The sequence below is a fragment of the Bos grunniens genome, chromosome 3 (assembly GCF_055505025.1).
Source record: "Bos grunniens cultivar Pamir isolate PY7600 chromosome 3, Bosgru_T2T1.0, whole genome shotgun sequence".
Classification (NCBI taxonomy): Eukaryota; Metazoa; Chordata; class Mammalia; order Artiodactyla; family Bovidae; genus Bos; species Bos grunniens.
The window spans coordinates 89,333,367-89,359,647 of NC_141167.1; the positions used below are offsets into that span (position 1 = coordinate 89,333,367).

General features: G+C 39.9%; 1 protein-coding gene and 1 pseudogene across 3 annotated transcripts; one reads left to right on the forward strand and one right to left on the reverse strand.

The window, feature by feature from the left end:
• Positions 1-969: 969 nt before the first annotated feature.
• On the forward strand, positions 970-13,052 carry CIMAP3 (ciliary microtubule associated protein 3). 3 transcript variants are annotated; one of them, XM_086391769.1, is made up of 6 exons: positions 970-1,159; positions 8,097-8,239; positions 8,855-8,953; positions 9,706-9,836; positions 11,268-11,385; positions 12,797-13,052. In XM_086391769.1, exons 1-6 carry the CDS (start codon positions 985-987, stop codon positions 12,863-12,865), a joined length of 735 nt encoding a protein of 244 aa, XP_086247895.1. In that variant the 5' UTR covers positions 970-984; the 3' UTR covers positions 12,866-13,052. The 3 variants fall into 3 exon arrangements, with proteins under 3 accessions (XP_086247895.1, XP_086247894.1, XP_086247893.1); XM_086391768.1 differs by lacking the exon at positions 970-1,159 and adding an exon at positions 7,748-7,840 and having other exon boundaries at positions 8,858-8,953; XM_086391767.1 differs by lacking the exon at positions 970-1,159 and adding an exon at positions 7,772-7,840.
• Positions 13,053-15,728: 2,676 nt separating this feature from the next.
• Positions 15,729-25,817, reverse strand: LOC147376034 (acidic mammalian chitinase-like; annotated as a pseudogene).
• Positions 25,818-26,281: the final 464 nt, after the last annotated feature.

The window sequence follows — 26,281 nt, forward strand, 5'->3', positions numbered from 1 at the left end:
TAGATCAAAGTGGTTTCCTAGACTAATGCTTTTTCCACCACTATTTTCCTGCAAAGATTAATCCTGTCACCATTTCTAGAATGCAGAAATCATGGCAACCTAAAAAATTGGTTTGCCCCCTATTTTTGTGCTACATTTACATATTAATTAGTCATTCAAATTAATGTGTACTATATACCTAATATGTGCAAGAAGAGGACAGGCAGAACCCAGCACCCATGACCACTCTAATCTCATCTCCTTTGATTCTTCTTATTCCCTCTACGTCAACTATGTTGACATCTGTGCTGTTTCTCCAATAGTCCAGGCTTGTTACTGCTTCAGGGCTTTTGCACAAGCTGAAGTATTCTTTCCTGAGATTTCCATTTGACTTTCTACCTCACTTCCTGTAGGCCTTTCCTTGAAGCTACCTTTCACCATTCCTGGCCATGAAACTCCCTTTTCCCTTCTTCCCTCTGATTCCTCTGTTTTTCCTATCAATACCTGATATCACATGCATTTTATGTTTATCATTTTTATTGCCTCCCCTGCTAGAATTAAGGTCAATGAGGATTAACCTCTGTGAGCCTCTGATCATGGCTATATTCCCAATGCCTAGAGCATATTATAAGAGTTTAGTACGTACCTACTGAATGAATAAATCAATGAGGGCAGGAAGGGAGATGGTGAACAAGTTAAGTAAGCCAAGCACTGGACTGGGTACTTTATATAGGTTATCTCCTGCATGGTGAATATTGTCCTGGTGTTACAGGTAAAGAAATTGAGGGAAAACTTGTCCAAGATGATGCAGTTATAATAAATGGCAGAGCTTATTTTCAAAATTGGGCCTTTCTGGCTTCCTCTACACCATAATGTTGCCTTGTAGAAAGCTCTGTCACAATGACTTGAAGAGGTGACTTCAAGGGTGGGGCTGTTGCTTAGCAGCCAGTCTGAGTTACACTGTCCAAAGTCTTGGTTAAAGTCCACTTATACAATTTGTCACTAATGGAGTCAATACACGAGAGAGCCAGGGTTTTTGAAAGTCCCTATAGGGAAGAGTTATGGTCCAGAGCTTCTCGGAGATTTTCAAAGATCATGCCATCTGTCCTATCCAGGAGCTTGAAGGAAAACAACATTATGCTACACATCACCCAGCCATTCCTTTGGGACTTCGATCATGGTAATCATATTCTTGAACTCTAGCACATATATAAAAATTCATTCCTTCAGTATTGGAGTCTAATTGGAAAGCAATGGGGTAGGAACCTTGATCCCAGTGGGGACGGGGTCAGTGCTCCACTCAACAAGTCATGAACCTTGACTAGGGGTAACACCCATCCAGATAAAAGGGCACCATTAAAAAATTTGCACAAAGGCACCCTTGGAGTTAGATATAGCCCTGGCATGGGGGTGGTAGGTTGAAAATGCATTAATATTTGTTAAATACCAATTTTAGGTTAGTCACTTTCTGTCATATGATCCAGCAAGTCCACTTCTGGGTATACAGTCAAAGAAAACAAAAACACTAATTCGAAAAGACACATGCACCCCAATGTTCGTAGCAGCATTATTTACAATAGCCAAGGTATGGAAGCAATACTACGCAGCCATGAAAAATAACAAAATGTTGCTATTTGCAACAACTTGGATGGAGATGAGGGGGTATTATATTAAGTGAAGTAAGTCAGAGAAAGACAAATACTGTATGACATCACTTAGATGTGGAATCTAAAACATAAAATAAAATAATGAAATAACAAAAAGAATGAGATACAGAGAACAAACCAATGGTTACTAGTGGGGAGAGGGAAGGGGGCGGGGTAAGGCTGGGTAAAATAGGGGTAGGGGATTGGGAGATACAAATTACTATGTATAAAATAAATAAGATACAAATATATGTCATACAGCACAGGGAATACAGTCAACATTTTATAATAACTATAAATGGTAATGGTAATTGATAAAAACTTTGAATCTATGTTGTATACATTAAACCAATATAATATTATAAATCTACGATACCTCAATTAAAAAAGAAATGGAACATTGCTTTCACTCCAAGTGTTCCTCAAGTTCCCTTTTATTTATTCCTTCCACTCTCTTTTACAAAGCTACTCCCATCCCGACTTCTAACATATAGATTGCTGCTGCTAAGTCGCTTCAGTCGTGTCCGACTCTGTGCGACCCCATGGACTGCAGCCTACCAGGCTTCTCCTTCCATGGGATTCTCCAAGCAAGAACACTGGAGTGGGTTGCCGTTTCCTTCTCCATTAGCTTTGCCTATTTTTGAACATAATGTAAATTTGCTCATGCAGTGTGTAAATATTCATGTCTGAATTATTTCATTGAACTCTGTAAGATTAATCTACATTATTAAATGTGCAGGATTTTATTCATTTTCATTCCTGTATAGTGTTCATTTACATGAGTATAGCACAACATATTTTTCCATTCTAATGTTAATGGACATTCAGTTGTTCTAGTTTGGTGAGTATTATTGGTAACGTTTTTTAATGTTCTTATAATGTCTTTGGAACACAACTGTATGCATTTCTGCTGAGAACATACCAAGGAGTAGAAATTATTAGATCATAGAGATGTCTATGTTCAGCTTCAGCAAATACTATCTATTTTTAAAAGTGAATATATCAATTTACACTTATACTAAAAGTGTATTAAAGGTTTTTAGCTATTTCACGTCCTTAGCACTCTTCTCCATCTTTATAATTTTAGCCATCAGGTGGGTATGTTATTGTGGTTTTAATTTGCATTTCCTTTTTGACTGTTGATATTGGGCAGTTTTTAATATGTTTACTAGTCATTTGGATATTCTTTTTGTCTATAGTGTGCATTCAAGCATTTTACCAACTTAAAAAAATTAGGTTGTTTTTCCTTATTGATCTGTAAGTGTTTTATTTCTAGAGATCAGCATTATCCAATGGAAATACAACTCAATGTGTTTCAATTTTCTAACAGTTATATTTAAAAGAGCAAAAAGTAGAATATGAAGTTAACTTAAATATATGTTTATTTAACCAAATATATCTAATTATTATCATTTCAACATGTAACCAATATGACACTTAAATCATAGTTTGTACACTTTGTTTTCATTCTAAGCTTTTAAAATCTAGTGTGCATTTTATACTTACATACATCTCAATTTGGACTAACCACATTTCAAGTGCTCAGTAGTTACCTATGGGTAGTGGATATTTTATTGTACATTACAGATTGGCAACCCACTTTGGTATTCTTGCCTGGAGAATTCCATAGACAGTAACCTGGTGGGCTAGAGTCCATGGGGTCGCAAAGAGTCAGACACAACTAAGCGGCTAACACTTTCACTTGTTTATATTTTCTCTCATATCTTGGCTTCCTTTCTCACCCATAATTATACAGACATGTTTTTAATTATTATTTTGAAAGTTTCAAATCTAAAGAAAAAGCTTCAAAACAGTACCAAGAATTCCCTCAGCCCCATTCACCCAAATTCCTCACTTGTTAAATTTTGCTTCTATTTTTTTCCATATATATACATCTTTTTTTTCTGCAATGATTCCCCATCCCCTCTAAAAACTCTACTGTTATCCCCCCTGAGATCCTCATAAATCATGATCAGAACAGCTCTTTCAATTTGAAAATCAGATTGATACACTATTCTTAAATCCACACACCCTATTCAAATTTGTTGTCCCAACAATGTACCTTTCCGATCTCACCCAGGATCCTATCCAGGATTAAATGTTGTATTACGCTGTGTTCATCAGTATACCTCAATCTGAAGTAATTGCTCAGCTTTTCTATGTCCCTCATATCCTTGGTACACATACATTAACTTTGTTTTTGTTAGTCTTCATATGGAATATGTATTCCATCCTTTTTACTGTTATTTCTTTAGCACTTAAAGATACTATTCCATTGTTTTCTAGTTTTTCTTGTTTCTCTTAAGAATTCATCCTCCAGGCTTATTGTTACTTCTTTAAAAGTAACCTACCTTTTCTATCTAGCCAATCTCAAATTTTTCTATTTTTCATACGTTTCACTATGATATGACCAAATGAAATTTTCTTTGTATTTATCTTGCTGTAGACTATAGCATTTGTTAAATTCTGGTTAAATGTTTTTCGTCAGTTCTGAAATATTCTCAGCCATTATCTCTTCAACTCTAGCATCTGCCACATTCTCTTTCTCTCCATTCCTTGTGGAACTTCAAATACATGTGTGTTAGAACTTTTCACTGTTTTTCCTCTGCCTCTGTATTTTCTGTCCTTGCGTCCTCAAGCTTCGGTCTGTATACATTCTTCTGATTCATTTTTCATTTCATTAATTTTTTTTCAACTTTTATAATCTTCTGTTCCCCATGTATTCAGTTCTTACTTTTGGTGATGGCAGTTATTTCTACAGTTTTTATTTGCTTTTTTCTTACTGTTTCTAAAATTCCTCCATCTTTTCATTTAGTTTCTTAAATACAATTATCACTTTTACCATTTGCTGAATTGATATAATACCATTAAATCCAATATGTTTTAAAATGAGACAAAAATATATTTAAAACATTATATAAATGTTGAATTACTCATCTCCATTCAACAGAGGAGGTGGTTTCCTAGAATTGTAATTCTTATTAATACAATGGCCTCATACATAGTCAGATGAAGAAAGCAGATAACTAACTCATAAGTCCAAAACAGTCTCCATAAGCATCAGGCATCCCTTGATGCTATCATCATAGTTAGAAATGCACATGACAGGACCTGCTGAAGTCTTTAAAAAGTCTTCATCAAAGGTGGCTACAAATAAAATTTTGTCTATTATTTCTGTTCCAAGCAGTCACCTGCAAAGTTTCCTTTACACATGATCATCATTCAAAAAATCCATCATTTAAAGATTCAATGATTCTTGACAATCCTTAGAGCTACCTGAAATTCTGTTTAACTTCTGAATTTTAACATCACACAATTAGTAATACAGGAAATATACATAAAATAGAGTCTATCTTTGTACTATGTCTGGATTGGCTTTAATGAAAAGTCGATAAATTTGCATCAATCTGGATGTATGTGGACACTCTTGTGTGTTATATTAGTAACATAAACATAAAGATTGATGGGGGAAATTGTCTCTTTCCCTAAGTACACTGTAGTCTTTATTGACTTTGTTTTTAGAGTGTAATCTATATTTTTCTTTTAGCCTCTTACCTGAGAAGCCAAGAATCTGCTTCATGATGACAAATTTCCTTGCTTTCTTTTGCTTCCTATGTTCACACTGCAGTCTTCAGCCTTCTTGTAAAACCTGAAGCCAAGCACAGTCAAAGTCCACTCTTGATACTCCAATCTCTGGATTCCTTTTGGGTTTATGTCTACTTAGGTGTTTTGTTTTTTGTTTTGGTACGAGAAGTTGCTTTATATTGAATGCTGAACATTTTGCTTAAAAAATCATACAAATTATTTGGGGCTCAAATAATGCTATTGTACAAGATGATTTACTTTTGTTTTGGGTATGCAGTAAGGGTAGAAATAGATTATCTTAATGGAGCTGGGGACTAGAGTTGATACAAAACTGAACTTCAGAATTTTTTTTTTTTTTTGACAGCTGCTCTATTTATTTACTTTTGTAGCTGAGTTGTATCTTTTTAGACTCCTAACTAAAAGTCCAGGGTGTTTTCCAGTCTCTCCTCTGCCATGGTCAGCCTAACTTTTGCTCCCTGTTTTTAGAGACTGACTGATCAAAGTTCTACTCAAATTCTCTGCTTCTCAGTGAGATTTGTAACTAGTGAATGTTCAAAAGGAACAAGAGCATCAACTGTTGGGCTCACCACTTTGGGCTGCCCTCTCTCCAGGGTCTTAGCCCTTCAGATTCTTTTTTCTTTGCTATATCTCCGCTATCTTGAAATATGTATGTTTTGTCTGGTATTTCTATCTCTTCTCAGCTGGAGAATTAGTCTGAAGCAAACCAACCTACCAGTGAAGAATATGTTGTCATAATTTCAAAGTACTTTGTGAGACCTGTTTCATGTTACTAATAATGTAAACATTAATTTCCAAAAAAACCTGTGGGTATTAAAAATATTAATATTTCTAAAGACAGTGAAAATAATCAAATTAATACTATGTCTCTTTACATTTTGTTTACCATGATTGTTACTGCAATTATATTTTGAGTAGAAAGGAGACTTGAAGCAAATTGTTCAATAATGTTGAGACCATATCGTTATTCCAGTTAAGTTTTGTTTCTCTTAAGACCTTCTCCTATATTATCGGGCTTTCTGCATTACTTCTTAAAAAAAAAAAACACTGTCTTTTTTGTATGTATGTCAAATATAATTTTTTTTTTCCATAGAGGCCAGGAAAGCATTGGAGTGTTTGTTATACAGGACTTGACACAATTCACTGTACAATTGCACAGTGAGCTACAGGTATCCAGCCTTCCTGGTCCACTGACCAGGAGCATCGCCTCAATAATTTTTAACAAGGAAAAAGCTTCTGTGCTGTCATTTCAGTCATGTCCGACTCTTTGCAACCTCTATGGACTGTAGTCCACCAGGCTCCTCTGTCCATGGGATTCTCTAGGCAAGAATACTGGAGTGGGCTGCCATGCCCTCCTCCAGGGGATCTTTCCAACCCAGGGACTGAACCCATGTGTCTTATGTCTCCTGCATTGGCAGGCGGGGTCTTTACCACTAGTATCACCTGGGAAGCCCAAAAGACTTCTCTAAGTTTCCAAAATATCCTCTAGGACTCAGGATCACTTCTCTTGGAACCCGACATGAGAGCTATAAAATCACGCCTGTAGACAGTTCTAACCCTGAGTATGTGTGGATCCCAAGATCATTCTTAGAAGCCAAAGTCAGAATGTACCAATCACACTATCACACTGTGCTTTCTGTTGCCTGCCACACTTGCCAACTCTGAAAGTTATCCTAAAATCAAGTGAGAACAAGTCAGGGTTAATATCTAGGACAAAGGTGAAGAAGTCATCATACACCCTGATATTTCTTCTTAGGTTAGGGTGGGAGTACTCCTAAGCTGGCTAGATACTGTTGCACTAATAAAAATCTCTCCTATTGTGAACTACCAAGCACTAGGCAATGACTCTCTTTAATGCTGTTATCTTAACCCTCTCAACAACCCTATAAAAAGGAATTACTGTTCCTAATTTAGAGATAGGGCTTCCCTTGTGGCTCAGATGGTAAAGCGTCTGAGGAACCTGGGACTTAAACATTAAGTAACTGCCTCCAAATTTAAGCACTTCTTTTATTCCATTGTACTCTTACTGTTCTACTTAAGGATTCCAGAACTTTTATAGACTTGAGCCCCTCTTAAGGGTATAAGGGGTAACCTGATGGGAATGCCTTGAAGAAAAGGAAAAATGGGTCTAAAACAGGCTTAATACGGAACTATCCAGGCTCCATTAGGTTCCCAACTCCCCTCTTCTGGCACTGCCCAGGAAGCCCACCTCCATAGATCATCACTGCAGAGGCTGTGTTTTCTATATTCCTGGTCCTGGCAGCCTGGATTTCAGGGCATCCTGCACGTGGAGGAGTCCATCCTTCCTCAGTAGTGCATTTCCAGTGGCCCAGCTTTCAAAGCTCTTCAGCCTACAACTTGGATCTAGCAAACCCCCTACCTCCTGCCCAGCTTCAGAGTTCTCACTCCCCTGGGTTCCTGGCCTGGGAGGCACAGTTCCTGCCCCAAAGCGGGCTCCGCAGGAATCCCCACTGCTGAGTAGGCTAGCTCAGAGCCACTCCTCTCTGGGAGCTCCACGGCTGGGGCTGCTGGGCCCGCCTCTGTTTCTTGGGCAACGCAGTACACAAACCCGGGGCCTGGTGGAGCTCCTGAGATGTGCTTCGTTAAAGCAGGTGAGGAGGGTTGTAGTAGGGGAGTCTACAGTAGAGGCAGGAGGAAGAGTAGGAAGGCTGGGAACGAAGGGCAAAAGGAGGGGAAAATGCAGTTCATCCCCTTACACAGATTTGAGCTACCCTTTACATGGATTTTTCTTAAGGGTCTGCCCCTAAGAGCTCTGTCCCGTGGCCCACCCCCAACTAGCCCTGAAGCTCTCACTTAGACCAAGGGGCCTTTCCTCATGTGAAGTTTCTCTTCTTTCTCTATTTGCAGAGCCGCTGCTTAACTATTCCTTTGGAACACGTCAGAATAGGAAGATCTTTCCTCACATCCATCCCCAAAGCTTGTTGGGAAACAAATTTCCCCCTATTAGAGGAGCCCCCAACAGAGGGCCTGGATGTTATATAGCAGAAGACGTGAGTATTCACCTTCCCTTAGATGGGTGTCAGTTCCCAGACCATTATATAAGGAAACCCAAGTTTTCCCGAAGAAAAGCCCTATGGGATTTGTGACCATCAGGGTCCCAACATGAAAAAGTGCCCTGGTCCTCTACAGTCAGAAAGTAAAGGGCCACTGTTCCCCTTTGCCATCCCCACCAAATGCAAGCCTGGGCCTCATGCAGTTCCCAGTATTGTTCCTTCACTATTCACAGTCAGAAAGACCAGTGACTCAGTATCTCCTCTTAGTCCAAACGTGGACTGTGGCTGTGCTGATAGGTAGTTTATGAAATTGTATGATCATACTGATAGTTGAATTAGAGCAGATTCAGCTCTGTGGGACCCAGAGAACTGGATTCACTGGAATGTATAGAAATGGCATTCTCTCTACCTATCTAGCCACATTCCTTTGTAGGAATGCAACTGTTTATGTTATTTATGTAATTCTATGGTCATGATTCAGAAGAATCAAGAAAGAAAGAGCAACTTTGGCAGAGAAGATTCAGGAATACTTTAAGTTCACACTGTTTTAATAACTATAATGTTCTCTATATGTGTTTTTTTCTTTGTTTGTTTTCTACATAACACCTGAAGAAGTATGGCTTGGCATACAACCTCTCTAAGATCCCGACCAGTAAAAAAGGATACACTCTTGGTGCCAGAACAGCTACAAGGTTTAAGCCAGTTAGCAAGGTTAGACATGGCTGAATGTGCTTAGATTTCACTGTTATCCATGTTGCTGAATGTATTTGCATTGGGGAGCATAGCTGGAGGCTACCTAAAGAATATGCCCAAAATTCAAGACAAAAAAGTCTTTTGGGCAAAAGCCACTAAAAAACCTATCTTAAAAGCATGGATGTTAACATGGCAAATGTGTGTGTGAGTGTCCTGGGAGAGTGGAAAATAATTCTAAGAAGAAATAATACCAAAGCAAGGTTTTAGCCCTGCGACACTTGCTTGTAAAATACTAGAAGCTTTATTTATATGCATCATATAATTATATGTAATATATAGTATAATATCTTATCAGTTAAAAAACCAATTCCAACTTCTTCATTCTTTTGTGTAACTGGATTTCAAGTCTTAATTATCTTCTGTTAATCTCTTGTTAGACTTTTTCTTGACACTTAAGCTCAGGGAGAGGGATACTGGCTCCAAAAGAATCTGAGTGGGATGGTGGGATGGTGGGGTAGTAACTGTAATAAGTTACCATGGCTCTCTACCCTCATAGGTTTATTTCTACAGCCTAAGCATTAGGCACCTTTATGTAGTTGAACCATACGCGTATCTTGGTTTTCTACCTACTGTAGGCCATTTCTATAGATTGAGGTAGTTAAACCATAGCTGATACATGAACAGGGAGAGGATACCTTTGTTTTTTCTAATCAAAAGGCTTTACATGTATATATCACCCTCTAACATATTGATCATTTTCTTGGAAACAGGATATGACACCTTACCCAGGCATGTACCAGACAGTCAATGTTCGAGAGCAAACACACAAACCAAATTTTGCTCCATTTAATGCCTTGTTGCCTCACTTTTGGACATACTCAAAGGACTCTTATTATCCTGGGTATGTGCCCCTTTTGCTGCTGCACTTCAACAAAGAGCAATAGGAAAGGAAATACAAAAAGTGGTTTCATCCCAACCATGCCCTCTAAATAAGAAACCATCTAGCTTTAAAAATTCAACCTCTTGCCTTCTAGATCTCTAGAAATTACAGAATGGTAGAGTATAGTGGTTCATTCAATAAATATTTATAAAAGGCCAAGCAGTTTTGTGGGTTCCAAAGATTTTGCATTAAACCCATCATGCAAGATTCCTGACTTCTTGAAGCTTATATTCTAGAGTCCAGACAGATGAGAAGCAAACAAACAAGAAAATATAAATAGTAATAAAGAGAGTGACTATATAATTTATTAGTCAGCACATGACACTTCTGAGACTTGAAATGGGGTTTTAATAATTATACCAAGACAGTAGCCATTAGCTGGGGCTATCATAGACACACTAGGAAGTAAGGTGACCTGGTGTAATGCTGAATGAAACCAAACAAGATGATGATATGATACAGAGTGGTGGACTAAAATCTATATACTTTGGCAAGGATTGTCAAGATAGCTCTTTTAGGGAAATGACACTTGGTCTGAAATCATTATGACAAGAATGAGCTGGCCCTGTGAAAATCTAGGCCCAGAGTTTCCCAGGCAGAAGGAACTTGTACAAAGGCTGTTGTTGGGAAGGAAATTGGTGTGCAGAAAAAAAGAAAGAAGGCTAGTGTGACTACAGTACCATGGGCAAAGAGGAAGTGAGAATGGGGTGGGGAAGGTGGGGTGGTGGTGGCTATATTACATAGGCCAGTAGACCAAGGGAGGCATCTCTGTGCTTGAGGAAGCTGTTGAGAATGTGTGGAATGGTAGGGCATGGGGTCAAGGTCTTTTTTTTACTGGTGAGAATTTCAAAGATCAGAGAGTGAGTGTAACTTTTTCAAGGTTGTAGTAAGGAATAGAGATATTGAATCTTGATTCCTATGTCCACTCTACATGTTATTTCCACAGCAAAGAGTCTATACCAAAAGAATGTTATGAACAAAGGCTATAATTAAATAATCCCATTGTCAAGGAATTGTACATGGTTCTACTTTACTGACCCCAGGTCGTTGATACTTTAAATTAGCATTTTTCTTTCCTCCTCAATTTTACATCATGAGCAATACTTATGCATCACTGTGTTAACTTTATCATCCACCATTTCTGGGATCTTTTGATCTCTCAGCTAAGGAGACTGAACTTCCAGAAATATTTTAAACTGGGGTTGAGTTTTTACTTTGTCAAGACTAGATACCTTGAACACTGAAACTTAATCAGAAATACTTTAGCAGGCAAAAGAATCCTATGTGAATCAGTTGACTGCCTTTTCCCAAAGGGTTAGGACTCTAGATCAGGGGTGGAAGGTTATATATGATTGCTAACTCATTACACATGACGTTCTGTATTTTTTCTAGCCCTACCACATACAACCTAGAGATAAAGCCACCCAAGAGAGTCAGATGGCCAATGAAATTTGGATCTCCAGACTGGGCTCAGGTTCCATGTCTACAGAAAAGAACCCTGAGAACTGAGGTAATAGGATTGGACTTCTCTGGAGTTCTTTACCTAATACTTCTGTGTGTATCAGTGATTCTTAACCAGAAGTCTGTGAATAAGCTTCAGTTAAGTCCTTGTTCCCCTAAAATTACTTGCACAATTTTGTGTATATACATATGGGAATTTTTTTGGAGAGTTACCCAATTTCACTAGACTTTTAAAGGTGAGTATGATGGAACAGAAGTCACATTTTCTTATTTAGTCTTCAAATAATCTTCTGTGGTTAGTCCAAAATAATTATCCTCTGCGACTGAGGAGGAAACTGAGGCTCAGATGGATTAAGTGGCTTGTTGAAGTTGCTCAAATAGAGCCTAGATCTGATGACTCCTAAGCCACTGCTCTTCCCATCACACCACTTAGTGTTAGATCATCAAGGGCTGTGGATCATTCTGCCAAGAATATGGATTTTAGGAACAGACTGCCTGGGTTCAAATTCTAGTTCCATATTTGCTTGCTGTGTGATTTTGTCTAATAATCTTACTTTTCTAAGCATCAGTGTGCTTAGTGTTAAAATGCATATAATAATAGACTCTATCTGATAAAGTTGTAAAGATTGAGATATTGTAGAAAAGTATTTAGTGCCATACTTGTAGCATAATAAATGCTCAGTCCATATCAGCTATCATAATTCCAGAGGTGCCCTTTATTATCCAGTGGAACCTGGGATTAATTCTCCAAGTATGTATTAAACACCAAATGTATTAACATCATTATGCTAGAGCCTATGGGTAACATTCAAGAATTAAATATATAATTTTTCTTTTCAAGAAGTTCACCAGCTATAATTTTAAAATAATTAATTATTTATTTATTTTTCATTGTGCTAGGTTTTCGTTGCTGCGCATGGGCAGGCTTTCTTCAGTTGCAGCAGGCTGGGGCTACTCTTCCTTGCAGTGCTCAGGCTTCTTAATGCAATGGCTTCTCTTGTTGCACAGCACAAGCTCTAGACACACAGGCTACCGTAGTTGCAGCACATGGGCTCAGTAGTTGTGACTTGCGGGCTCTAGGATGTGGGCTCAGTGGTTGTGGTGCACGCGCTTAGATGCTCATGTCATGTAGAATCTTACTGGACTAGGGATGGAACCCATGTCCCCTGTACTGGCAGGTGGATTCTTACCCACTCTACTACCAGGGAAGTCCTACCAGCTATACTTGACAACTTCCCAAGTAGAAAATAATTCCTAGTATGACATTTCCAGAGTAAGATGACAAAGAGTAGATGCACAGAGCAATGCTGAGAGACTCAGTGAGGCTAGGTTACTATGGGGTTGAGGTTCAGCTAGGCCACAACAGGTATAACATGCATGCCTATTTCACAGAGCCAGGAAGACCAGAGGCAGTGGGTTCTCATTTGAATATTGACCTAGATAATATTCTTTCATTGCAGCTGCCCACAGACAAAGACTTTAGAAAGCATCGGAACCGTCTGGCCTACCTAAGCCTGTACTATGACTGAAAAGCTGCGACTCCCTTCACATGCGCCTCCTGACCACAAATCCTCCAGGACAGAGCAATGCAGAGCCCAGAGGTGCTCTTGTCTTTCTGCATTGCTCTGACCCTCCTGTCTGCCAGCATGGGACACAGGGAGGGGCAAGGGCCTCATAAGTACTACATGATAGTGTAAAGACTAGTTTACAAGGCTCTTTCTCCTTGTGCTGGTTTGTTGTGTATTCATGTAGAAGGGCTAGTTCCTAGTGAATGTTCAGCAGGGTGGCTTCACTTGACTGAAATATTATACTTGTGGGTCCTCGCCCTCTAATTCCCAGCCACAAGTGTTATGTTTTCTACCACTAGCCCGGGGCTTCCCTGGTGGCTCATCAGTGAAGAATCTGCTTGTGATGCAGGAGTTATGGGTTCAGTCCCTGAGTTGGGAGAGCCTCTCCTCTGGAGAAGGAAATGGCAACCCACTCTAGTATTCTTGCCTGGGAAATCCCATGGAAAGTGGAGCCTGGCAGGCTACAGTCCATGGGGTTGCAAGAGTCAGACACGACTTGGCAACTAAACCACCACACCACTAGCCCTGGTGATAGGAGACTATTTATTTTTCTATACATGCCAAGGCTTTGAATGGCTTGCTGGGCCTTGTTTTGGGGCTTTTGGGACGCAGAGGACACTTAAAGGCAGAGTAAATATTTCAGGAGTGCTTCAAAGTGTCCGAGTTTCCCAGCATGGAGTGGGAAGGTCCTGATTTGACTGCCTTTCTCTGTGCTGTGCTGAGTTGAGTCTGACTCTGTGACTCTGTGGACTCTAGCCAGCCAGGCTCCTCTGTTCATGGGATTTTCCAGGAAAGAGTACTGGAGTGGGTTGTTGATTTGATTGCCTTCCTCATGTTCATGTAAAACTCAAAGAACCAATAATCCCCCTTCCCCCTTTCCTATTATATCATCTATTTAGTCTGTCGGTCATCATCATACTGAATTCCAAACGTGCCTCAGGCAGAGTGGCAAGCACTGGGGATGCAGCAGAAATCAGAGTAGACTCATCTACTGGCTCCACGGCCCTGGACTGCAATGTGAAAAGGACTTCCCAGGGAGGCTAGTAGTTTGGATCTGCCCCTGTCTTCCAGTTTGAATCATACCCTAAAGCCTCACAAGTTGCTCTAGGTGTGCCAAGGTCAAAAGTCATGAGAGACACGTTCAAAGTACTCATCTAGACATTGCCTGGTGTGTGTTCATTTGCTCAGTTGCACTCCCACTCTTTGCAGTCTCATGGACTGTAGCCCACTGGGATCCTCTGTCCATGGAATGTTCCAGGCAAGAATACTGGAATGGGTTGCCATTTCCTTCTCCAGGTGACCTTCCCCATCCAGGGATCGAACCTGCATCTCCTATGTTGGCAGGTGGATTCTTTACCACTGAGCCACCTGGGAAGCCCAGACATTGCCTGGAAGACAGGCCTTTTACTTCCAACACAAACCTTAATAACTCAAGTATAGTTTCTTCAGAATGGGCATTAAGTGTAGTCTAGTTTCTTGTATTGGGAAGGTCCTTCTATGCCTACTTAGTCTTCTTATTTATTTAGTTATCTGGCTGTGTTGGGTCCTCGTTGTGGCACAGAGGGTCTTCATTGTGTCATGCAGGAGCTTTCTTTGCGGTGCATGGACGCTCTAATTGTGGCATGTGGGCCCCGTAGTTGCAGCGTGTGGGCTCCAGAGAATGTAGGCTTCAGTAGTTGTGGAACTCGGCCTCTCTAGTTGTGGCTCATGGGCTCCAGAGTATGCAGGCTCAGTGTTGCGGCACACAGGCTTAGTTTCGCACAGCATGTTACTCACAAGATAACATGTGAGGTACTCACATGGATCTTAGTTCCCCTACCAGGGATTGAACCTGTGTGCCCTGTATTGCAAGGTGGATTCTTCATCACCAGACTACCAGGGTAGTCCCCTACTTAGCCTGATGGCAAGACTTCATGTGTCTGGATAACAAAGAGTGAGATGCTGCTAGTGCCTCAGAAAACTATAGCCTGCTGTACCCTTCAAGGCCACCCCATGGTAAGTGTTAGCTGGTGAACGAGGCACTGGAGGGTGAAACCTGCTAAATTATGCTGAGAGGCCTAATTCTTTAGGGGACAGGATCCTCTGAAGAAAATAGTGAGAGTTCACTGGAAATCAACTTAAAATATTAAGATAAGCCTAGATACCTCAATCTAAAAACATTTACTCCATTTAATCTGATGATTTAAAGATTTTTATTATCATGTTAAAAGTATTTTTATGACTTGAAATTAGTCAATATTAACCTTTCTCACCTCTCTCACACACATCCCTTTCTTTTCTCCTTTGGATCCACATAAATGCAACTTTTTTCAGAGTTGGTAATTTAGCATTTGTTATTTTTCTGACACAGGGTCTTGGGCCCCTTCTTTGGAGATGTTGACAAGAGTGAGAGAATTTTTTCACACTGTTGTTTGGTTCACACTCTCAAGGCTTTCGCCAGGGAAGGAAACTCCCCTTTCCAAAACAGTAGTCTGATTTGATAAAAAGTAAAATTTTAACTTCCATAAAAATAGCTTCTATTAAACTTCAGGGTCACTTGAAATGCTGAGCTATATATACAAGTATGTAAGAAAAAATACAGATGATTATAAAAAATAAAACATGCAGTGTCATATTTATTTTACATATGGATTTGGTTCAAGGTGTTTATAGTTTTTTTAGGTTCTAATGGAGTAAAACCTAATCATAATGCTGTTTTAGTAAGGTAGGGCCTCCAAATTGACAGATAGACTGATATAATACATAGACAACATGGAGTATTGGAAGATGGAGTTTGACATGCAGCATGAGAAAATCTGAAGCAAAGTAGAGTTTTTCCAACATTTTAAATTGAAGGCCAGTTACAACATATGCAGGTTTGGTCGAAGACCAGACCTTGGTTACACTGGAAGTAGAAGGTCCTGCCTCCTGCACACTGGTAGAACTTGGTGTTGTCTTCAGGATCGCTATAAATGCCATCTGCTTTACCAGTGCAGAAACCTTCATCTCCTTCACTGCCCCCATCACCACCACCTTCTCCACCACTGCCACTGTCTCCACCAATATTGGCACAGAAACCTTCACTTCTGGGTATCACTTGTTGATGATACCAAGTCTTGGTGGCTGATGGAGTGCATTCTAGAAGAACAAGAAGATCTCTTCAGAGCATCATCATAAGTTATCTTTGAGCCCAGAAGCAACAACTCTAGACTTTCTCCTGTATTGGCTTTGTTCTCCAAGAACTTGAGCCCCATGAGAGTTCCAAGCTGTGGCTGGGAAGAATGTTACAAGGGGACAGATGTCCAAGCAAGGAGGACGGGAGAACAGGGCCACTGGAGTCCTAGCAGTGGTCCAAGCAGTCCTTGGCTTCTACTCTGTTTCCACTCAAGGGGGGAATGAACACAGCACTATAGTGACTGGATGGAGGATTTTATGTGTGAGGCTAATTAACACTTGTGTTAACAGGGGAGGCTTATCTGTCCATTTTTCTGCCATAAGTAATACATCTGTATTTTTGTCATCTTGTTAACCTTAAGTGCTGTATTTTGATTTTTGTCATCTTGTTATGTTTTGTTTCTTAGGCTCTAGTTTTTGCTTGTTTCCTTTCAACATTGCCCTTTTGCTGTTTTTTTTTTTTTCTCCCTCTAGCAATTCAGACATTTTATTTTTCATTTTACTCTATTGCTAGAACATTCTCCACCACCACAATTTGCTGCCTCTTACTCCCTCATTCTGTAATTTGAGCCCATCTTTTTTAAAAATTAATTTTATATATTTGTTTCTTTAGGCTGTATGAGTCTTTGTTGTTACGTGTAGGTTTTCTCTAGTCGTGGCGAGCAGGGCTACTCTCTAGTCGGGCTGCTCTGTCTTCTCATTGCAGCGGGCTTCTCTTGTTGCCGGGCACAGGTTGTAGAGTGTGTGGGTTTCAGTAGTTGTGGCACATGGGCTTAGTTGTCCTGCAGCATGTGGGATCTTCCCAGACCAGGGATTAAACCCGAGTTCCCTGGATTGGCAGGCAGATTCTTAACCACTGGACAAACAGGGAAGTCCTGAACCCATCTTTTTGTAATTATCTTTTAACAGGTTTTACAGTAAAAACAAACAAACAATGATTCTGTGAATTTCCTGAAAGCAGAGACATAGGGAACCCTATATCTTCCACTTCTTTACCTCTGCCTCCACCTTTAGGCCTTCTCCAGAGATGCTTAGCCAAGGAACATACAATGTCACACACTACTGAGTCAGCAATGTGAGTCTTTATCCCTGTTCTTCTTCAAGACCTACCTCCAACCCTCACCACTAGCAGCCAGAGATAATATCTGCCTTTAAGGCAGGTGGGAAGTGGCTAAGCCAGCCTGCCTATTTCTAAGTTAGGATATGGTGCACAGAACTGAGAGAGATGCAGTTTACTTTAGAGAAAATGTTAGCACATACATCAGACTCACTTTGAAGGTATCTGATTCTTCCTCCCAGACAAAGTTTTCCTGAGAAGAAAAGTCCATCTCTGAGTATAAGGTATATTCAAAACCTTACCCACATAGCTACTGAACTTAGACTGGCCTCTTTGATTAAAGAATGCATTTCTAAAAAGCTTCTTCCTATAAACCTGTCCCTTTTTCACATGTGAGGGTCTAGATGTCTGTGGCTGCCTCATGCACTCTTGTCCCTCTGCAGTTGCCATTCTTGCAGCTTGACCTGCATCATCTTTAGAACAATGTGGTAAACTCAGTAGTGACCCACCTGAGGACAGGCCCAGGAGTGACTGCAGCTCGAGTATGAGTGGATATTTGCCCTCATTGCAGAAGGAGCCTAAGAAGTCATCCAGGTCGATGGCCCAAACCATGGCCCCACCAAAATTGTTCTCCTTAAGAAAGTCAACCTGTGGACAAAGAGAGCATTTGGCAACCAAAATCAAATGGCATCTACACAACAAACTGGAGTACAGGGCGACAAGGTGATATTAGGGAGAAAAATGCAGGTGGGTTGAAACCCTGTCGATATATCTTTTATGAAAGGATGTGATATGCACTTTGTGAATTCAAGGTTTGATGGGCTATCTCAGCCCCATTCTTGTTTTCTTCCTCCAGTTAATAAATTCTTGCTGCTGCTGCTGCTGCTAAGTCACTTCAGTCGTGTCCGACTCTGTGTGACCCCATAGACAGCAGCCCACCAGGCTCCCCCATCCCTGGGATTCTCCAGGCAAGAACACTGGAGTGGGTTGCCATTTCCTTATCCAATGCATGAAAGTGAAAAGTGAAAGTGAAGTCGCTCAGTTGTGTCCAACTCTTCACGACCTCATGGACTGCAGCCTGCCAGGCTCCTCCATCCATGGGATTTTCCAGGCAAGAGTACTGGAATGGGGTGTCATTGCCTTCTCCGTATAAATTCTTAGGTATATACATACACATATAGTATATTGATAGCATTAATTAATATAATAGTATATTAAATTAGCTATATATTAGCTAATTTAATATACTATTAAATAATACTAGTATTCTAGGGTAAGCTACATTTCATTTTAGCTTTCATCACTTGCTTAATCTTTACAGGAACTACTAGGTTGATTTTTCTCTTTCACAAGTTTGTAGGAACTCATCCTGTCTTTCGGGGCTTGAGGACCAGGTATATCTGACACCAAAGTCTAGATTCTTAACCATTGCGCCATACAGCTCTTTTTCTCCTCTATTTTGACCACCTTCTCCTGACCAAGATTCAGTAAAGATGCAATGTTATGGAAAGAGCCTAGACTCTGAGTCAGACAACATGTTCCATTACTGCCTTTGCATTTTCCAGCTATGAAACCTTGGATTAGTCACAGCATCTATGAACCTCAGTGTACACATCTGTAAACCAGAGAGGCTATTTCTTACTTCACTGGATTGTGTAGAATCAAGTTAGGTAATGGTTGTAAAGTATTTAAGTAAAAATTTAAAGGATATTTTCATTATTGTCCATGAAAATGTTGGTCTTAAGCCTGGCTTATATAATCATTTCACGGAAGTTAGTATAGATTAATTCTGGACAAAAATTGGGGAAATAAATTTTAACCACCTTAGAATATTATACTATATGTTAGTGTATAGTAGTATATGCTGTACACTGGATCATTAAATCTGTATTTAATCATATCATTTGCTCTGTCTTGAGGGAAAGGTAAATCATAATGAGGTTGATTTATTCCACTTTGTATATATTTATAACTTTGAAGCCACAGATCTTAGTAAAATGGGCTCATGATGAACTTAGGATTTGAAGCTAGAATTGCATTTTTTTACACTGCTCATACCTTATATTTGTAGTTCCTAATATTGTCATAGCCAACCCACTCAGTGTCTTTATAAGCATATGGAACCTTTTGGTCTTCAATCCAGGCATTTGTGGCTTCACTTAGGAATGTGCAGATCTACGAAGCGAAGGAAGAAGGCAACATTGAGCATGTCACAGATTATGTCATGTATTGCATGAGGAAGGAGGGGGAAAATAGTAAGAAATGGAAGAGGGATGGGAAAAGTGGCATTGTGAAATACCTACATTAATTTCACATATTTCTCTAGAAAGTAACTTTATATCATAAAACAAAGATACAAATTTCTATGAAACCAGGTACCAAGAAGTGAAATTCCAATTCCATAACCACAGTTTAGTTGAGAAATGGTAAGCATGACCATGAGTGCTAAGGTTATTCTTCTGAAAACACTTGAGTCTCTGGCAAAAACTGCTAACTATTCTATCGGTCTGAATTTTTAACACAAGATTTGAATAGCCGTTGTTTAGTCACTTAGTCATGTCTGACTCTTTGCAACCCCATGGCTTGCAGCACGCCAGGCTCCTCTGTCCTCCACTATCTCCTGGAGTCTGCTCAAATTCATATCCATTTAGTCAGTGAGGCTATCTAACCATCACATCCTCTCCAGCCCTCTTCTCATTTTGTCTTCAATCTTACCCATCATCAAGGTCTTTTCCAATAAGTTGGCTCTTCACATCAGGTGGCCCAAGTATTAGAGCTTCAGATTTCAGTAAATGCAATCAAATCAGATTTGAAAGAAGATCCAAGTATTTGCCATCCCTGAGCTAAATTATTAAAATCCTTCTCCATCTATTTACATGGATGTAATAGAATTCAGTATAGTTTTGAGCTATAGAAAAGATGGTCCCATATACTTCTAAACCCAAAAGGAAATTCACATTGATTTTTTTTTAGTGAAAAGTGTTCTTCAGCCATCAACCTACCTTTCCACAGGCTATATGCTCCAAGTTTTGAGCCACCAGGGTACAGGATCTCAAGAACATAAGGATAGCAAGATGACTTGGAGAGTGGAAGAATTTTCCCCAGGGCATTTTAGCCTGAATTAGCCATGGTGGTTACCTCGTAGTAAGCCCAGAAGCCAGCCTCACGTGTGTAAGGACCAGATGACCCTGCTCCAGAGACTGGGGCACAGACAGGTGTCAGAAGTGCTGAGCCGGAAGGTCCTCCCATAGGTGGGGAACCCCATGATGAGCTTCTCTGAAGGGACCCCATTGTCTCTCCAGTACTTCATGGCATATTCCTGCAGAAGCAACACGGACATTATTCCTCACCAGTGTTTGTCCCACATGATGAAAAACGTCTAGCTAATTGTCCCACAAAGAGAAAACCTTCCAACAAACAACACTCCTAATCTCTCCCCTGTCTTTCCTCTGCATATGACTAGGGTTTTTCTTTCTTACACAGTTGAAATAACGCATATTGCCTTGATCCTTGGATCCCACGTGCAGAGGACTGTTGTGTCCTGTACATGGGTCCCAGCCACCATGGAAGTCATAGGTCATCATGCTTATGAAATCAAGAAGCCTAGAACAAGAGAATTTGAGCCATCATGATACGGGAGCATTTTTTAATAGAAAATTTAAGAGCAAGAAATGATAGCCATGGAAATTCATGATGTCAAGTAGATATCCATATGATCCCATTAGTGTGGCTTCCTAGGTGTCTCCTGGTTATCTTCTGTGACTCCCGTGAGGCTAGACAGAAAGTCTCCTTTACTTCCTTGAAAGATTAAGGGAAAACCCAGAGCAGAAGATAAGGAAATATAGTTGTTAGAGTATATGTCTCAGAAACACATGTCTCTAGGATTATGGGAACTGCAAGTGGAAAGCTATCCTATTGTTTTGTCAATAATAGCTTTCTCGATTTTACAGCTTTTCAAAAGAAACTGTCAGTGAAATATGCTGTTACATATAAAGATTTTCCAAGATCTTAAATCTTATTTCTCTTTCCCCTAAAGCCTACCATAGTGACAATATAAAGGGGTGACCACCTTATCCCAGAACCACTAAATATTCAACCATTTTTGGCAATTGATGGTACCATCCTTCTCAACATTATGTTTACATAACTACTGGGAATGCTTTCTATTAAAATGTTTAGGGATTCTCTGCTCTGGGATGTGGAGGCCCTGGGAGGCTCATCACACTCACTTTCCAATCTCTGCGATTTCATATCCTGCATCAGTGGTCTCTTTTCCAGCAGACACAGCTGCTGTGATCAGAAGTCTGGGTTTTCCTGCTTCTTCAGCCTCTTCTTCAAAAGCCTGTATCATTTCCTGGAGAGAGAAAAAAGGGTGGATTTTAGTGATTGTCTTCATTATCTATTCCCTATGGTGAGAACCCCACAGGATATCTCCCACACAAAGCCACTCATCAAGACTGGGAGACTTTGCTGCTTTACCTAATGCATCAAAACAAACACAGAGAATTAGGAAAAAGTGAGGAGACATGTTCCAGTCAAGAGAAGAAGACAAAAATCTCAGAAAAAGAATGAAATGAAATGGAGATAACCAATCTACCTGAGAAAGAGTTCAACAAAATGATTATAAAGATACTGAACTTGGGAGGAGAAGGGAAGAAAACAATGACAAAATCAACAAATAGCTAGAAAATATTTAAAAAAAAAACTAAAACTAAACAGAAGTTATAACTGAACTGCAAAATACCCTATATGTGTTCAACAACAGATTGGAAGAGGTAGAAAAATCAGTGAGCCAAAAGACAAAGTAACGGAACTCACTACCACAGAACAGCAGGTTGAACAAAGGATTTTAAAAAGTGAAGATACTTTAAGGAACCTTTAGTACAATATCAAGTAGAACAGCATTCCCATTATACAGTCCCAGAAGTAGAAGAGAAAGGGACATAAAATTATTTGAAGAAATAGCAACTGAAGACTTCCTAATCTGGGGAAGGAAATAGACATCCAGGTCCAAGATGCTTAGAGAATTCAAAATAAAATGAACCCAAAGAGACATGCTCTAAGACACATTGTAATACAAATGGTAAAATTTAATGAAAAAGAAAGAATCTGCTGCTTTAAGGAAAGCAGAAAGGGACAAATAATTTGTTACTTAAAAGTGAAATCCCATAAGGCTATCATTAGATTTTTCTGCAGAAACCTTATAGGTCAGTAGGAAGAGGCATAACATATTCTTACATATTCTTAAGCTACAAAGAAAGAAAGGGGATGAGGACTAAGTCCTGGGAGGAGGGTATTAGTTTCTCTTCCTATATATGAGATGACAGGGCTTCCCAGGTGGCATTAGTGTTAAAAAAAAAAACCCACCTGCCAATGGAGGAGACACAAGTTCAGTCCCTGGGTCAGGAAGATCCCCTGGAGAAGGAAATAGCAACCCACTCCAGTATTCTTGCCTGGAGAATCCCATGGACAGAAGAGCCTGGCAAGCAGCAGTCCATAGGGTGGCAGAGTTGGCCACAACTGAAGTGACTTAGCATACACACACACACACACATATGTTTGTCCTAGAAGTTCATTTGGATCTTTCCATAAGATGTTATAGGAATTCTACTCAGTCTTAAAAAAGAATGAAATCCTGCCATTTGCAACCACATGGATAGAGGTAAGGGTATTTTGCTAAGTGAAATGAGTGAGAGGGAGAAAAACAAATACAGTATTATATTAATCATATATGGAATCTGAGGAGAAAAAAAAACAGCAAACAAATAAAAGCAAATTCATAGATATAGAGAATGAATTGGTGGTTACCAGAGAGGATGGGGGTTGGGGGGTGGACAAAACAGATGAAAGACATCAGCTTCATGGTGATGGCTAATAACTGGATTTATGGTTGTGATCACTCTGCAATGTACACAGATGTTGAACTATAATGCTGTGTTACCAGAAACATATAATAAAAAAAGAATTTCTTCATCAGATTCCTTCAGCTACCTATATCCTCCCAGTAAATTCTTTTTTGATTTAAGCTGCCCAGAGAGTCTGTTTCTATTGCTTGCAACTCCCAAACACCTTCATAAGTGTACTTCTGAAGACAGCAGCATTTGCTATCCCCGGGAAACGCAACTCTCACAGACAGTCCATGAAGTCACTAGCCTCTCTACGAAAAGACACAGGAACTAGTGCTTCGTTCCCACCTTAATCAGGATGGTAAATCACTGTTTGTCCTCAGGTGGGCTTCCCCTGGACCCTGGATATTCGATATCCAAGTCAATGCCATCAAATTCATGTTGACGAAGGAAGTCAATGACAGAACAGATGAAGATTTTTCAGTTGGCAGCTGAGGAGACCATGGTGGTGAATCTAAGCAGAGAGGTTGTCTATATTAACATCACCAATCCTTAAATCCTCCTTACACCCTCGAATGTCAATTTTATTATGCATTTTATAATAACTTCTGTTGGATTTTTACAGCTAAGGTGAATCCAAATTGTTAATGGTAATTAGTAGAAAAGTTTATAATTAAAATTTTATTTTCTTCAGTATACCCAATGAATAATATTTTTCTGTTTATAGCATCAATGGTACATGTGCATTTTACTTATTAGTGAGATCTTTCAGGGGCAGTGGTTTAGCCACCACAGTTCTTTGATCCTAAGATGTTTATTTTTCTATTTACTGTTTCCAAAATTAAGATGTGATTTATAAAATGTGAATACATTTAATGAAGCATTTCTGGCCCCCAATATATGAATAAATTGTGAGTCTTGTATTTGAAGGTAACTTAATATCTAGAAAAATTAGTGCCTCTGCCATAATCAATAATTTTATAGTCTATTAACATATATTCAAACCCTCGTGGTTAGTTCCTGATTATAAAAAGCCTGTGGTAAACCCTTTGTAAACTGGATCACAACCTCGCTAATTCATCTCCTTTTTCTTTTTTCTTTTCTTTTTGTTTTTAATTCTGGTATTCAGTGGCTATACTTTTTTAAAATAAAAAAAAAAAATGACTAGCACAAACTGGGTAATCTAAAAAGTGAAGGGTAGAGATATTGTCTGGAGTTTGGGGGAATTGACCTGCAAAGATTTTCTTATTTAAGTGATTTGTGAGCAAGATAAGAAAAAGTTCTACTGGCAGAGTGGACTTGAGGTAAAAGAAATATTGATCAAATGCTATATGTGAGAATTAGCTTGTTACCTGATAGGTAACTGCCAGAAGTTTCACTTGGCTATTAGAGTGAGAATAAAAACACTCATTATATTTTGCTCCAACATTTTAAGCATGACTGGCTACCTCGGGAAAATTGTGGAGGGAAGAAGAGAGGGGCAAGTTACTTTTCATGTCAAATAACTTTGTGCTGTCTAATTTTAAAATAATTATGGGAAGACATTGGGCTTCCCAGGTGGCGCTAGTTGTAAAGAACCCGCCTACCAGTGCAGGAGACATGAGGTATGGGTTTGATCCTGGGTCAGGAAGATCCCCTGGAAAAGGGCATGGCAACCCACTCCAGTGTTCTTGCCTGGAGAATCCCATGGACAGAAGAGCCTGGCAGGCTGCAGTTCATAAGGTCACAAAGAGTGGGACATGACTGAAGTGACTTAGCACACACAGCAGATGGGAAGACATCAACTTCATAATTTAAAAAGTCATTTACCACTGACTTGGACAACTTTCAACATATAAGTCAAGTCTAACCTCATCATCTCTTTTTTCTAACTCAGAGTCAAAAAGCCTATGAGGTTACCAATCCTCCTTTCTCGCTACTTCCCCAGAAAAGAGCCTATGACCCAGCCCAGGGCTCATGCTCTTATGGCAGCCCAAGTGCTTCTCCGTCACCAAGCCAGTCTGTCTCACTCACCATTGTCCACTGTCTTTTGAGTGTTTCCCCATCATTTCCCCCATTCTACTGCTATTTCTCCAGGTCTGCTTCAGTCAGCCTTTCCCATCCACGGACAGTTTCTTCTTAAGAGCTGGCCTCTTTCCCCCGGAACATTCATTTTCACCTCCCCACTGGTATCTTATTTTCCCACTCCAGCTTGAGGGTTTCTTTCTTTTGCCTCCACTCTCATTTTCTGGCCATGGAAAGACTTACTTCTGAGTGCCAAAGTTCCAGCCACCAACAACCAGCAAAGTGACCAGATCTTTGTTGCTGCAGAAAGAAACCAAGAGGCACATTTAAGTGAAAGCTCTGTGAGTTTTAGGATACATATATTGCAGAAAACAACTCTTCTATCCCCATTCTTGAGTCTCTGGGAAATGGGCAACAGCCAAGTACAAGCTCTAAAGTTCCCATGGCAAGTGCTCCTCCCATCTGCCCACTTTAGTCTTTACATCATAGGTTACCACATATGCATCAGAAATCTGCAAAGGACTGCCTTTCAGAATCTTATGATATTTGGGAATAAACTGGGGACAGAACTTGGGCTCTCCACTCTCCCTCGTTGATTCCCATTCACTTTGGATTCAAGTCCTACTGACTGTTCTTTCAGGGCTTGGAACCCAGGATACAGGACATCAATATCATTCCATTCATAGGGAGCAATCTTGTTGTCATTCATGGTGGCAAAAGCATATATCAGGTGTGTGCACAGACATGGGTCCACATCCTTGGGGAAGAACTTGGCTGGTTCTGGTCGATACTGAGACCAGTTGGTAAAGTAGCACACTAGCTTATAGGCTGAACCTGCAAGAGAAAGCGGCAGTCATTGTGGTGGAGGGCTCCACTGTCTGTGTCACTTGCTGATGAACTCAAGGGGAAGGGGTCCCTACGAGGTCACATGGCAGATACCTGGTAGATACTGCAGTACCCTTTTCCCTCGCCTATGGAAGACCTGGCTAAACAGTCATGACACTTTTGTCAACAGAATCCCAGCAAGGTCTAAGCTTATTTCTTGACCCAGAAAGTTTGAGATCATTTCAAGTCAACACATAAAATAAAATAAATTTGCCATCATAGCAGCAAGTGGTAAGGTTAATGATGCTCCTCAAATAATTCATAATTTCAAAGATTACTCAGTTTCACTACCAATAAAACAAATATCTTTTGTTGATTGCATATGATATGACTGATATTTTATCTAGAGGCTTTATGCAAATTTTAATTCCCATACAGCCTAATGGGGGAAACATTCTCATTTTCAGATGAAACTTGGGACTACTCAAGGCT